Source organism: Trachemys scripta, chromosome 7 (genome assembly GCF_013100865.1).
Source record: "Trachemys scripta elegans isolate TJP31775 chromosome 7, CAS_Tse_1.0, whole genome shotgun sequence".
Classification (NCBI taxonomy): Eukaryota; Metazoa; Chordata; order Testudines; family Emydidae; genus Trachemys; species Trachemys scripta.
The window spans coordinates 117,740,890-117,756,950 of NC_048304.1; the positions used below are offsets into that span (position 1 = coordinate 117,740,890).

At 40.4% G+C, this 16,061-nt stretch overlaps 1 protein-coding gene across 2 annotated transcripts in view; it reads right to left on the minus strand.

Moving 5' to 3' along the window:
* Positions 1-16,061, minus strand: part of PDCD4 (programmed cell death 4) — a 29,764-nt gene that overhangs the window by 5,345 nt on the left and 8,358 nt on the right. For both annotated transcript variants that reach the window (XM_034776037.1, XM_034776036.1), the window contains 7 exons: positions 15,069-15,169; positions 10,337-10,636; positions 9,655-9,749; positions 6,852-6,965; positions 6,391-6,612; positions 2,995-3,092; positions 640-754 (listed from right to left, as the gene is read on the minus strand). In XM_034776037.1, coding sequence (XP_034631928.1) covers positions 640-754; positions 2,995-3,092; positions 6,391-6,612; positions 6,852-6,965; positions 9,655-9,749; positions 10,337-10,636; positions 15,069-15,111 — 987 coding nt within the window. In that variant the 5' untranslated portion in view covers positions 15,112-15,169. The remainder of the gene's footprint in view (positions 1-639; positions 755-2,994; positions 3,093-6,390; positions 6,613-6,851; positions 6,966-9,654; positions 9,750-10,336; positions 10,637-15,068; positions 15,170-16,061) is intronic.

Below are 16,061 nucleotides of genomic sequence, written 5' to 3' on the forward strand. Positions count from 1 at the left end.
ATGTTTAACGTGCAGCCCAGAATTAGAAATAAATGTTTGATAAAATGCCCGTGGGCCACTCAAGCTTAATATGACAAAGATCAAACTCATTTTCTTTTCTCCAAATCTTCTCCCATTTTTGGTTACTTATGGTGGCACTATCATTCTCCAATTAAGCCAGGTTTGTAACCTCAAAGTCACAGACTCCTTCCTTCAAATTTTCTACTAATATCTGGAACGTATCTCAAACTTGCTGCTGTTTCTTCCCCATCCTAATTGGAGTGTCTGAAAAAGCTACCCTCCAACCATGAGGCCAAAAGGGAGACTAATTAAATATAATCATCCCCACCCTCTGGATTTCTCAGGCTTCTTATCTCCCATTAGCCTATCTTTTTAAGATAATAAACTCTTAATTGCAGGTATTATCGTTAGGGTGTTCACTGTACAAAGCCAAGTACTAAACAAGCCTACAGAGGACAAACATCCTTTTCAGTCAATGTAATGGTCAACATCTTTAATTCATAATAAATACACATTTCAAAACAGCAGAATACGATTTAGGTGCAGGGTTAATGCATCTCTTTCCTCCCTCCCAGTCAATCTGCACGAGCTTGCACACACACACACACACACACAATAGGTTTTTTACAAATTAGCTACCTCTTTAACAAGATGTTTTACAGATTGCTGTCCTCCACCTGATCCCCATACGCTGTCTATACGCTTTCCACCTTTTTTCATACTCAACAGCACAGTAGCTCGGTCCAATGCAGCTCTATAAAGCAAAGGTTGTGTTACAAAATTATTTACATAAATTCACTACAGAGGAGGGAAGAAAGAACAAGGAGTTTCTCTTATGTCAAGACTTGGTTCTGTGGGCCAGGCTATGTTCCAAATTTCTTCTTCTTCATCATCAAGTATCCTTCCCTCATTTGACACAAAAGAGGACAGAACGTCTAGTTTCTTTTACTCAGCTAGTAATAGCTTCCCACAATAAGTGACTAGGGAGCTCCAACTCCAAGAAAATTTACCCCTTATTTCAAGGCAACCCAACAAATATACATAATCACAAATGCCATCCTCCTCAGATGATGTGCTCACACTTCATCACAGGTAGTTCAGAAGACACTGTGTGTTCAGCAATGCAAGGTCCATATTGACAACCTGGAACTGACAGCCATCAGGTGAGCTTCCTGAAGTTCTCTTCCCCACAAACTTCTCCCTTCAGCTACATTCTGATAGCAACAGACTACACAGTAGTGGCGGCCTACCTGAATTATCAAGGCAGGACCTCAGACATTTCTCTACCCAGTGTGTTGGATTCCCTCTACGGTAAAATCTGGGATCTCTCAAGGCCCTGCATTTGCTTAGTAATCTAAGTCTCCAAACATGTGGCTAAACCTAAAGTGCCTTTACCTTGGAGAATGCTTACTCCCTTTGGGTTTAAAGAGTTCTGGGACTCCTGAGGTCTGGAGACAAAATGGTGCTTCAACAGAGGAACAACAAACACAGAGTTTCTAAAAAGACAGGGGAACTAGGGAAGCTTGTCACCTCACTGGGAAGAGGAACTGGATGTGAAAAATCCTAGATCCAGATTGGCTACCATATACCTGAACAAGGAGGAGTACTCAGCCATTTATTCAGGCGGATCGTAGTCATATTCAGGGCCACCCAGAGGATTCAGGGGGTCTGGGGCAAAGCAATTTCGGGGGCCACTTCCATAAAAAAAAAGGGGGCAATACTATATTCTCGTGGGGGGCCCTGCGAGGCCCGGGGCAAATTGCCCCCCCGGTCATATTATGGAAAACTGTACTCACTATTTGGAGTGGCTAGGTGAGGTGAGAAGTAAACTGTCCCAGAAGTGGAGGTGGCCATGCTAAATGTATGGATATACTTAAATTATTGGAACTAAAAATCCTTCAACCACAGTAAAAGGATTTGCATAATTGAATGACAAAGTTTTCACATTTGGGTGCCTAAAGTTAGGTAACCTAAACAGTAGCAGAGGGGTAGCCATGTTAGTCTGGATCTGTAAAAAGCAACAGAGAGTCCTGTGGCACTTTTGAGACTAACAGATGTATTGGAGCAGAAGCTTTCGTGGGTGAGTGCCCACTTCGTCATGCATCCAACGAAGTGGGCACTCACCCACGAAAGCTTATGCTCCAATACATCTGTCAGTCTTAAAGGTGCCACAGGACTCTGTTGCTCTAAACAGTAGCCTAATTTTCAGAGGTACTAAGTACCAACACCACTAACTGATGTCAATGGAAGCTATGGGTGCTCAACACCTCCGAAAACCAAGCCTGAAAGGTCAACACTGTACACAAAAAATGATGTATCCAAAATCTGAGGGTAATTTTTCAAACTCTCTTTTCCCTCCCACTCCTTGCACATAGGCTGCTCCTTCAAACAGTTTTGACTCTGAAACTGAGTCCTCATATCCACATAGGACGAGATAAAGTCTGAGAATGTGAAGGATTGACACTCTCTGTGCAGCACTAAGCATGAAGCAAAGAGAGTTTAATTGTTTGTTTATTTCACAAAATCCTTACGTTGCTTCTCCTGACGCTGTATTAACCTACTGGTCATATACAGTCTTTTTCTAAAGCAAAATACTCCCTAATAGTTTCTGATTTGATCAGAATTTTTCTTAAATATAAGTTAGTAAGCTCTTTTCAAGTGGCTGAGGAAAGGTTAAACTGTAAGAATTCAGTTTGCAAAAATGCTAGTCAAATTTAGTTTACTGCCTGAGTTAAACAGATTCAACTAGATACTAAAGATTGAGTTTGCCAGAAGCGTTTAGTATTATTTGGTTTAAAAGTCTGGGACGTTTTTTTTGTGACAGACTTCCTTTGAGGGTTTTTGTTGTTGTTGACTTGTTTTTATACTAGAAGAGAGTGGCCACACCTACTTTATTTTAAAATACCAAATTACTGGTTTGCTTGCTCAGGATTTAAAAAAAAAAAAAAAAAAAAACTGACCTATACACACTAACTACAAAGAGCAATCACTTACCGAGCCTGGACACAATCCACGGTGCCTTTGTAGCTGTCTATGTAAGTACTACATAAAATCCCATCTCCAACTGCTCTAGCAATAAATTGGCCCACTAACTGCAACAGAAGAGAAATATTTTTGAGACACTGAATTCAACATGATTTCTGAATAGACATTTTAACTTACATAGTTATTTGGGTTTTGTTTTTAAAATGTGGAGATTATTCACCCTGGGTAGTAGCTGGAATTATTCACCTATGGGTGCTCCACTTTGGGTGCACACAGACCCCATGTGCCTATGATCAGAGATTTTAGATAGCAGTGCCCATTTGACCTAGTCATGAGCATGTCATCCTCATGCCCCATACCAAGGATATACACAGCTGTGCAGGCAAGCCACCCTCAGCTCCTTCTCTACCATGAAGTCACGCAAGAGAATACTTTGAAGCAAAGGGGAAGGAAGGCAGGTAGTGGAGTACCCATAGGGATACACATCTGGAAGAATTCCAATTACTGCACAAGATGGGCAACTTCTTTCTTTGAATATTGGCCTATGGGGGCTTCACTTCAGGGGACTCCTGAGTGGTATCCCTTGAAGAAAGAGGGGGCTTTGGAGCTGGATCCAATACTGAAGCAAGGACTGCCGTGACAATAGCAACCACCAATCTAGAGGCATGTATCAGGATGCCCTGCACAGAGAAAGTGTGCACTGCTTAGCAAATTGAAGCCATTGGTACATTTAACAAGATGGAGATGTTCTGAACCCTCAACCACACCACCAAAGTTGAGGTTTCAATGAGGACACAAGGCTGGGCGATATTAGTGGGGGGGCGTCTTCTTTTGAGATCTTGGTCTCTTAGGCAGTTTGCCTGGTCTATGAAAGCTGAAGAATTGGACCAGATGGGATTTCTGTGTCATTTGGGCTCTGCTAAATTTTCTTTTATCTGCAGTTGTATATAAATACCAAAACCTGTGTGTGGCCCTTGAATCCAGTAAAGGTGTGCAAGGATTAGTCGGTGGACTCACTCAAGCGTCAGTCCATCAAAGGGAAGGTCTTCTACAGTAATCTGAACCTCCTTAGGCAATCCCGACAGCTGCAGCCAAGATGCTCGACATGACAACAGCAGTCGAGATGGAACAAGCTGCAGTGTCAACTGCATGTAGGGAAGTTTGCAAGACAGTCCTCACTGAGAGATGACCCTCAGTTATGGTAGCCTAGAACTGTTCCCGTGTTCTGAAGGAAAGATGATCATTTTAAAAAAAAGCATTGAATTTGCTATATTTGGTGTGATCCTAGTTTGCGAGCAGAGACTGATAATTCTCTTTTCTAAACTGGAGAGTTGCAGAGGAGTAGCTTTTACACCCAAAGAGGTTGAGGCGCTTCTGGTCTTTACTGAACAGTGTAGACTTAGTAGGATGTTGTCTGCCATGCTAAACAATAACTCTCACAACTCTTTTTTAGTGGTGAGGAGGGTATGAGAATAAAAAAAAAAGTCCAAAATGGTCAATCTTGATGGTGACTGAAGCTCTTTTGACAGCGGGGGTGATATCTAGGCCTGGATCCAAGGCTGGTCAGAGGCAGTATTCCATCACGAGGAGCCAAAGTTTAATCTATTTTTTTCCTAGTTCTACTTTTAGAAACTGAGGTCTTGCACTTGGCTGAGATGTGGGTATCTCCCACACAACAGATATGGGATACACTTGAAACCTAGGGATATTGGATACCTGGTCGACAATGACCCCTTAGGCAAGCCCCTCAGAATTGGGGCGGGGGGAAAGAGGTATTAAATGCAAACCCCCCAAATAAACTTAAGAGGTACGTGTGATGGGTCTCTGGGTACCCAGGATTGAGAGTCACCTTTTTACCCACCTGCCTCCAACATAATGAAGTCTTGCTTGTGGTAACTGGGTATTTGCTTGAATGGTGGTGTTAGGGAGCTCTTTCCTCTGGGCTGTCCCTTGCAGGTTAACAACAGGTGCACCCCAGAGTCCCTTTAAATCATTTCCCTGTGATATCCAGCCCCTGTCACTGGCTAATCAAAGAAATCCCAGATCCTCTGCCCCCAAAGGGGCAGTGTACCCCAGTTCACTAGTTTTACCTCAAACTACTGTTCCTGTAAAAACAATTTTTTTTTTAAAATACACACACATATGTGAGCACTTACAATAAAACAAAAGTAGGTTTACTTAAAAAAGAATTCAGAGTTAACTAGGAATCGGAGAGTGGTGGAAACAAATGAATACAAAACAAAATCCTAAAACCTACAAACCTGGGTCTATGCTTATTAACAGTTACCTTGCCTATTTAATAAAGTAGGTTTTCCCTGCCAAGTTCAGTCTGTTGAAGAGCTGTCTGGCTTCACAGGAACCAGGATCCAATTTTTCACAAGAACATCCCTGCTCCCCAAGATGTCTCCTCACTGAAAGGAGGAAGAGCGTCTTTCTCCTCTCTCTCCTATATTGAATCAGTCTTTTGTCTTTATTCATAGACAGGTTGAGCCTTTGTAAGGTTTTGTCTGTTGTAATGTTCCTTTTTTACCCCCATTGATAGTTTTAGGATGGAGCAAGGCTAAACAACGGAGTCTTGCCTTACATCACAACTAACTAGGGTGGCATAACAACTCCCTCCTGCTTGAATGGGACACCACAGAGATGTATTGTCCCTTAGTGACTAACTTTTACTTCAAGTCTATAAAACATACTTTCTATATAAATATATTATTCCTTAAATATTACATGTACATACAGCTTGCAACAATTCTGAAACTTGACAAGGGCTTTCTGTAGATACTTTACCATGCTACTCTTTATGAATAATAAATACCCTCCAAGACATGTATTTGTCAGGTTGAGATAGGAGTTGTTTGCAAAGAACAGGAGACCCTCTGCATTACAGTATGATTATCAAAAGAACGAAAACTGAACTAAAGACTCGAGGCCAAGCTAGAGCAAAGCTGAAGGGTGCACACTAGAAGCTCTGTCTCAGGCCATCAAGCAGCTGAGAAGGAACGGAGGGCAGTTTGCCTGCACAGCTTTATGCATCCTTGGAATGGGGCACAAGAATATTTGGAGAGCCTGCAAGGGCTAAACGGGCACTACTACAAACAAAAAGTCTGATCAGAGGTAAACGGAGCACATGCACACCTGAAGTGGGGTACCTATAGGAACACTATTTGAATAAGTGTTAGTTTTGCTACACAAATTTAAAAAAAAAAAAAAAAAAGGGAAACTTCTCAAATTAAAACACTGATCTGGGAGTTAGGAAGGGGAGTGGTGAGACAGAAGGGAGCTACAGCATACAAGTGATAATGCCACGAAAATACATTACACCTTATTTCATGAAGCAGTTTAACTGAACGACATTAACCATGGAGGTTAAAGTCAAAGATCTGGTGCAAAGGGCTGTAGGCATACCTGTGGTGCTCTGGGAGAATCCAACATCAATTCAGGTAGTTCTTTCAGTAGTCTATCAAATGATTTTTCCACATCACTTGTGCTCACTACTGTCCCACAAAGGTCAGAGAGGAGCTTAGATGTCATTTCTCTGTGACTAGCCTTTCCCTCTAATGACAATGATACGGCCAACACTGGCACACTGTATTTCATTTCACCAAGATTTAAATCCCTCAGCATCTCCTAAATAAGATTTGAAGAAAATATATTAACATTTTAATAAAAAATGTTAACAATTAAAAAAAAAAAGAGTTAAAGGACTTAATAAAAAATTTCAAATAATCACTACAAGGGCAGAAGGAAGGTTGTTTGGGTGCCTTAACTGTGCATTTCCATATCAGCACCTCTATAATCTCGTTTGTAACTGACTGTGACTTCCCCTGTCAAGTGATATTTTTAAAAATACAAGTTGTCAGACATACCGCAACTTCATTAGTATCTCCATGTTCAAAGTATTCCTGTAACATTGGTGTTAAAGTTTTATCAAATGCTCTTTCATCCAAAGGTGGAACTACAGTTTCATAGACACAATTCTCCTGTTTAAAAAAACAAAAGAAATCAGATGCTGCTGCTGTTCAGATGCAGTATCTCTCTTGCTCTCTTTATTGCACAGCTTAAATGCTTTTTAAATCATTAACTCTTTGGTACTTGCAGCCTAGATTTCTATCAGCAATGACTGCATCATGCCTTTGTAATCAGTTTGTGGAAACTCATCAGTTCTAGAACAAAGATAACATTTCCCAAAAATATAAAAGCTGATAAGTAACATTATAACTTCCAACATCATAAGCACCTAGGATTCTTCTGGCACCATACTGTTAGAAACAAAATTTTCGTGTACCATACATGGAAGGGAAGGAGAAAAACTCATATCCAGCTCTGCAGAAAGGCAAAAGCTTAACCAGACTCCTTCCATCTTTCCCCACAAGATACTCTCCCCTCCCCAATAAAGAAGCAGCCTGTTTTTCAAAACAGCTACATGGCCAGACCGCCAATAACATGTAAAAAGTGTTAAGGAGGAAAAGGACTTGGCATTTAATTTTCAGGGTGTTTGGTAAAGTCAGTTAGAAGCACTCACAAAAGGGGGAAGAGATCATGCAGCAATTGGCCATGGGGCAGCCTGACCTTGTAGGGCAATATAAGCTTAAGAACCAGAACCCCAGCACAGCCAATCTTCCTCCATATCCCTCAGTTCCCCACTCCTCCTGGACTGACATGCTAATATTCAGACGTACGTAAGTAGATAGGTAGGGGTGTGAGTGTGTGGAAGGAATGGGATGGAAGGACAGTGCTGTCACAGGTTATGTCTGGGTGGGGGCATGAGAGGAATAGATATATTAGTGTCCTGGACCACCATGACAGAGTCTGTGCTGCACACTGCATATGATATTCATTTGTAGTTCAGAGGGGTACTGCAGCCTCCATGTACAAGAGAACCATCACAGCTTGGACAAAAAGTGTAACATGGTGCTGCCTAATGGGGAAGCTAAAGAGGAAACCAGTACTTAACACAGTCTGAAAAACGCATCCCGCGGTGTCTTTCATAAACTAAGAGCAGCAGCTTTGGTAAGCCAGTACTTAAAGTGTCCAACTCAGCAGTTTGGCTTGATTTTTAAATGTTTGGAGTATTTTTTTTTTTTTTTTTTTTAAACTGGGTCTACAACTCCCTATGACCCATTCAACTGTAAGCACTGGAAGGGAAAGCCACACTTGAGAGTGAACATTTACACACTTATCCTAGGCCAGTGATCCCCAAACTTTTCACGGTCATGCCCCCTGTCTACACCCACCCCCCAGGAACTGTGGCCCCACTCCTGGCCCCCGTGGGTGGGCACAGACAGGAGTAAGGGAGCAAGGCTGGGGCCACAGCTGGGAGCAGGGCTGGGGCCGGGAACAGAGCCACGGTTGGAGGCTGAGGTTGGGGCTGAAGCAGAGCGGGGCTAGGTGGTGCTCCCGTCCACTGTGGGGGCTGGCCCGAGCCCCGCCATGCCCCCTCGAACATTCCTCTGCACCTCAGAGTTTGGGGACCTCTGTCCTAGGCTCTTTAAATATTGTCTGTAGCCTTAGACGCAGATTATCTATTCTCAACCCTCAACAAGCTACTATGCGCTATTTGAGAGGGCCAAGATACAACAGTGACTACTTTATGCATCTCTTTTCAGCTGTCAAGACACGCCCCCTTAAGCTTTGACACACAGCGTGGGCAGTGGTGTCAACATCTGTTAAAGAATCCTTTGACTTCAGCCATTAGATCTATATTTTACCTTCAAAGCAGTGCATCAAGCCGATTTCCTAGATTTGATGTGCACCGCTGTATTAAAAAGCCACAGTGTTCCACTTTGAAATTGATTTTAGCTTGGTTCATACCCAAATACTGAAGATAGGACCATATGACCAGTTTTTCCCCCTACCAACTGCACAGAGTCTGTACAATGAGCAACTGCAGAAAGAGTTAAAAACTGAAAGGTGTACTGGCTTTGAACTCCTTCAGAGACCTGCAGCATTTAGTGTTCATGTCTAATAATTTAAAACAAAGAAGAGAAAAAGCTACCACACATACTTAGCAGTTGTACCTCTGTGTCTTTACTATAAAGTATATGTCAAGAACCTGATTTATCTACTATTCTTTTTATCCATATGCAATAGGCACCTTAAAAATCAGTACCAACACTAGCAGTATCTAAATACTGAAAATGGAATTTGTTTTCACTTCTGTTGATACCAACTTAACACTTCAAAATATTACTGTAGTAAGAGACCCTGATGATTCGTGAACACTAGTTTTGTAGTAAAACCAATATAAGAATGTAGGCATTTTTATAAAAAGATTAAGAAAAAAACTACCAAAATATACATTTTAATTACAATTTAAAGGACTGAGAAAAACATTTTTTCTTGAATGTCGATCAGTTTTTACAGAATTAGAGCTTAATCCTGCAAGATGCTAAGTACCATGGCCCTGATCCAGCAAAGCACTTTAAGCATATGTTTAATTTAAGCATGAGTAGTCCCACTAGACAAACCAAGACCACCTTAGCAGGCTACACCAACCTCTTTGCTAGTGAATGGGCCTACTCATCTGCTTAAAGTTAAGCATGCTGGCTCTGATAAAGTGTGTTTAACATCTTTAGGATCAAGCCTTTACAAATGTTGCATCAATTACAGTGAATAAAAAGGCTATTTCCATCTCAAACTTGCACTGTATAAAACAAAACATTTGCTCACCTGGTCATCATCATAGTTGGGATCTTTAATATCCACTTCCTCCACGTCATACACTTGCCCTGGGGTACCCCAAACACCTTTGCCACCTGCACCACCTAGCAAAACATGCAAAAAAGTGAAAAAAAAGATAGCCAGCTAGATAAATGCTAGGTTGATCTCAAAATATCTCCATACTATCATGCCTCATTCGGGATGTGTGTGTAAGCCTCAGATTTTCTGGGATATGCAGAAGTATTTGCATAATATCTTTCAACTCCCAGCCATTTGGGCTTTGCACCACTTGAGTCAGGAAACTGTAAGCAACATGAGGCAGCATGAAGAGTGCTGAAGGTTGAAATAATTGTGCTTTAAGTTATTAAAGGGAGTATCCCAGATATAAATTCCATCATAAACCTCAAGATCTGTAGATTGTACTGTACATTATGATATATCAACAATGTAGTATCCTAAAGAAATAAGTTGATTGTGCTTGGTATAATGAATAACGCATGTGTGTACACCATAATCCATTACTGAAGATCGCTATCTGCTGTGGCCATCCCCATCCAACCATTATAAAAAGAACTACTGAATGGCAGGATAGACGGAAAAGGTTGTTTAGAGAGAAGATAATCCAAATGGAAAAACATGCCTTTAGACAAAAGCCAAGAAGCAGAGACCCTTCTTATTAGGCTACACCAACCTTTCTTTGGTAGTCCCCTTCCTTTTCCAGACCGGGATCGTCTGTCCAGAAATTTTCCCTTTGGACTAGTTGGTGCAGTGACTCCACTTTTCAGTGCCTCTCCATTATCACTAACAGAGTCTCCTCTCCCAGAATCACGAGAAGAATTTTTCCTTAACCGCCTCTTTGCTCTAGCATTAATTTTAGCTTCATTAATGGAAGATGCAGCTATCCAATTTCCATTGATTTCAGTCTTTATTTCCTCACTTCCACCATTTTCTTCCTCACCCGAAAATGGAGTGTCACTTAGATGATCAAGTTCTCAAAAGAGAAAAGACACAAAGAAAAATCTAGTTACTGCTTTAAGCAGTTATCGTAAAAGTTATACAAAATATTCACATGATTTTAAAAAATTACATGTTTAAAATGGAAACCTGTAATATAAAAGAAATATTAGATATAAGTTTGCTGAACCAAAGTACCTGACCACATTCCAGTTACTTTTATTTAAGACAAAGTTGTTGCTTTTCCATTGCCGGTGCAGTGGCATAATGGGAAATAAAGCTCTCCTAAGCTACATGCCAAAGAACATGTATGTGAGTAGGTGAAGAGCAACTGAATGAACATTTTACAAATAGATAAACCAAGTAAAGAGGTTCTGTAAACAAGCATGGAGCTACTTGGGTTTATAATGTCTCTCGAACTCAGTAAAACATATCCATTTTCCGTAAGTAAAATTCATAGAGTACCACTGGCTGCAATAGAAATAAGAGATAAACTGCAAGAGCACACACTTGGAAATTTCTCAGCATACCACCAATGAAGAACTGACTTACCGGTTGATAAGCAGTAACACAACTTTGTTTAAAAATTGGAATCTTTACCAAGATGCAACGACATAAAATAGGAAGTGTTTCACTATACCTTATTGGCTGGTTCTGCAAACACTCCCGGACGCAATGCTTACACCTACGTATAGTCTCATTGCAGTAAATGGGACTACACTCTTAAGTAAGAGCTACACCCAATAATAAGGCTTGTAGGCTCAGACTTTAGTTTTTAAAAAAAAATTCCATCTATGTGTACATGCTGAAGGTTTGCAGAGTGGGGCCCTTAGCATTTTTTCTATTTTTAAAACAGACACTTGAAAACATGTCTGCTTATACTTAACCTGTTCTATGGATGAACAGAAAATTTTAAAACTTCCCAGCTATCAATCTAGCACTTCCACATGCACTAAATTCATGTACAATTTTTTTGAAGTGACATTACTTCATTATAGTAAATACTACCTGGCAATTTCCATTTGGCTACATTTCTCAGAACTGAAATATTTTCAAAACTAAGCAGTTTTATGGAAGGTAACTGAGAACAAAATGCCGTAATGAAGTAATTCCAACTTCAAAGTATCTGCCCGGGGGGTGGGGGGGGGAGGATGTCTGGCTCCTTGGAGTGGAAGAACCTAATATATGTGATTTCTGGTTCTAATGGTCATTTAACATAGAAGTCTGGTTGTCTGGATGGTGCATGAGGGGCTAGAGTGCCTGAAGGGGCCTGTCTCTGGCTTCATAATAACTAGTATAGTATTTTGAAAGCACATATTTGTTATTGGCTTGGTGATAGAATATACCACGTGCCTGGAGTACATGCCCTGTATTTTGGCAATATGACCTGAGATTGGCACTCTTAGCTGTATACCAGGCAGCGTGACAAGAGCGACGTTAAGGTCAACTCTGGTCTCAGACTCTAGATCAGTAATATGAAAATCTTCCCAGAAGTACTTCTAAACCTCGAAGGGCCAGCACATTGTTGCAATACTGAAACATTACATACTTGCTATCAACGCGAAAGTGACTATTTAAAAATAAAAGAAATTTGAACAAAGGCTATTGAGAACATACTTTTCCCCGTTTGTGCACAAACAGCTTACCTTTATAATTCTGTAAGCAACTAGACCGCAGTGAGAATTAGTCACCTCATTAGACTAAGACTATGTTAAACAATTAAGCATTAGTTTTGGCACTGGCCTATACACAATTACCAGAATGTTTTAAGTTCTATCGTTTTGCCCTCCACTACAGAGCTGGGTAAATGCATTAAGTGAAGTTTGAGAAGAGTAACTAGAAGTTTATATCTCTAAAAAGTGTTTAAAATTTAAATAAATAGTTTAAGTACAAATAAAAAAAAGATTTTTTTGAATAGTTTCACTGCAATGAAAAGTATTCTAGATCAGTAAGCCTTTACCCATAATAAAGAAGTGAACCAGTTTAGCGAAATTGATCTAGTTAAACTGATACAACCACTAATGTAGAAACACTTGAAACCTTTAACCTTGGCTTCTATAAATTTATTTTAAAACTAATAATCTAAAGCAATTTAAGCAAAAATGAATGTGCTTAAAGTGCACCTACATTGGGTTTAATGCCATTAATTTAGTTAAGTCACTCCAGTTTTCTAGTATAAAGGAGAGCCTGAGACTCATTGTACTTACTGAGCAAGTACAACCAGTTCATCTTCTATTAAATTTATGATCAAGATGAGTTTAGCAATACAGAGGCTTTTGTAAAAGGAAATCATGCCTCTCCAGTCTATCAGAATTCTTTGAGAGGGTCAACAAGCATGTGGAGGACAAGGATGATCCAATGGATATAGTGTACTTGGACTTTCAGAAAGCCTTTGACAAGGTCCCTCACCAATGGCTCTTAAGCAAAGTAAACAGTCATGGGATAAGAGGGGAAGGTCCTCTTGTGGATCAGTAACTGTTTAAAAGATAGGAAACAAAGGGTAGGAATAAATGGTCATTTTTCACAGTGGAAAGGGGTAAATAGTGAGGTCTCCTGAGGATTTGTACTGGGATCAGTGCTATTCAGTGTATTCATAAGTTATGAGGAAAACAGGGAGAACAGTTAGGTGGAAAAGTTTGCAGACGGTACAAAGTTACTCAAGATCGCAGTCAGCCGTGAACTTAGCTAAGAGTTACCAAGGAATCTCACAAAACTAGGTAACCAGGCAACAAAATGGCAGATGAAATTCAATGTTGATAAATGCAAAGTGCTGCACATTGGAAAACATACTCCCAACTATACATACAAAGTGATGGGGTCTAAATCTGCTGTTACCACTCAAAGATCTTGGAGTGATCGCGTATAATTCTCCGAAAACATCTGCTCAGTGGCAGTCAAGCTAACAGAATGTTAGGATAGGAACTATTAGGGAAGGGATAGATAATAAGACAAAAAAAATATTGTTGTCACAATATAAATCCATGATACGCCCACACCTTGAATACTGCGAATAGTTCTGGTAGCCCTGTCTCAAATAAAGATATATTAGAAATGGAAAAGGTACAGAAAATGGCAATAAAAACAAGTATTGGTAAGGAATTGCTTCCATATGATACTCCTGGAGGAATTCTGCACCACTGCACACATGCAGAATTCATGTCCCCTGCAGATTCCCTCCCACCCCGCAGAAAATACATCTTGCCAGACAGTCACTGCAATTACACATTTCGCCCACCAGGAGCTGCTGTGGCACCACACAAGAGGGAAGCCGGCTCACAAGCCGGAGCAGTTAGCCACAGAGAGGGAGGCGGCAGAGGTCAGGTGAAGAGGCACAGGACACGGGGCTGGATAACCGTACTCAAGAGAGTTGTTATTAATTGCTCCCAATCCTGCTGGAAAGGCATAACAAGCGTGGTTCTGCAGGGGTCTGTTTTGGGACCGGCTCTGTTCAATATCTTCATTAACGACTTTGATATTGGCACAGAAAGTACACTTATTAAGTTTGCAGAGGATACTAAACTGGGAGGGATTGCAACTGCTTTGGAGAACAGGGTCATAATTCAAAATGATCTGGACAAATTGGAGAAATGGTCTGAGGTAAACAGGTTGAAGTTTAACAAAGACAAATGCAAAGTGCTCCACTTAGGAAGGAACAATCAGTTTCACACATACAGAATGGGAAGAGACTGTCTAGGAAGGAGTATGGCAGAAAGGGATCTAGGGGTTATAGTGGACCACAAGCTAAATATGAGTCAACAGTGTGATGCTGTTGCAAAAAAAGCAAACGTGATTCTGTGATGTATTAACAGGTGTGTTGTGAGCAAGACACGAGAAGTCATTCTTCTGCTCTACTCTGCACTGGTTAGGCCTCAACTGGAGTATTGTGGCCAGTTCTGGGCACCACATTTCAAGAAAGATGTGGAGAAATTAGAGGATCCAGAGAAAAGCAACAAGAATGATTAAAGGTCTTGAGAACATGACCTCTGAAGGAAGGCTGAAAGAATTGGGTTTGTTTAGTTTGGAAAAGAGAAGACTGAGAGGGGACATGATAGCAGTTTTCAGGTATCTAAAAGGGTGTCATAAGGAGGAGGGAGAAAACTTGTTCACCTTAGCCTCTAAGGATAGAACAAGAAGCAATGGGCTTAAACAGCAGCAAGGGAGGTTTAGGTTGGACATTAGGAAAAAGTTCCTGTCAGGGTGGTTAAACACTGGAATAAACTGCCTAGGGAAGTTGTGGAATCTCCATCTCTGGAGATATTTAAGAGTAGGTTAGATAAATGTCTATCAGGGATGGTCTAGACAGTATCTGGTCCTGCCATGAGGGCAGGGGACTGGACTCGATGACCTCTCGAGGTCCCTTCAGGTCCTAGAATCTATGAAAAAGCCACCACAATACAATTTACAAATAAAAGAAATTCCAGTGTCAATTAAACAATAGTTTAAATACAAAAACTAAAGACGTTATATACCTGTTGGGTTAACATTGTATATCGGCTCATTTTCTACTTCCATAGTTGTTTAACTGCACTTCAACTGAACTGACTGTAAACCGAAATCTTTCCTTTCAGGCCTAAAAAGAAAAAAGAAAAGAAAAAAGGCAGTAAATGCAATTACATTGAATACAGAAATACATTTGATTTTTCAGTGGACTAAAGTCTGACTGAATTAGAATATTAGGAGTCTTTTACCTAGTCAACATTCATTTTCACCCAAATTTAAGTATTAAGACTGGTATTTTTTTTTTTAAATTAGCATTAACTTACTGGTGCTAGTGAAAATATTCATGGGATGGTGAAAATGTAACAGAGCACCATTTATAAAACAGCACAGGTAACAGTGTGCAACTGTAACACCAAGAAGAAGGTCAAATCTACACTTAAGTTTTACTAGTATACTTTTTTTTTTTTTAAACCAAACACCACACCCCTAATTGACCTATGTAGTTGTTATACTGGTAAAAACTCTAGTGCAGGCACAATTACACCAATGTAAAGATGACTCATACCAGTATAGTTATTCCCCTTCCCATATATGACTATCTATGGGGGTTTAAAGCATCTTTATGACACCATACATGCATCCACACTAGGAGAGTTGTACTAATTCAACTATACCACTATAGTTAAAGCATTAGAACTTTCTAGTCTGGACAAGCCCTTACCATGCATCCTAATTCACTGGCTCCCCTACACCCAAATACAGATCTATAGGCCATATACATTTATTCTACAGAAGTACACACACCTGAGAAGCTCTCACCTCTGTATTCTCTCATGAATACTCTGCTCTCTCCTTTTTCTGTGTATTCTGCTAGCTAGGGGTCAAGGTGAACAAGTTCTCTCTTTCTAGAGAGATTACTGTTATTTTCCTCTCCTCCCTTCCCATTCATCTCTATAAACAGCTAAATAATGAGATTTGGAAAGAGATGGCATCTCCCCTTTTCTTAAAAAAAAGATTTCAGC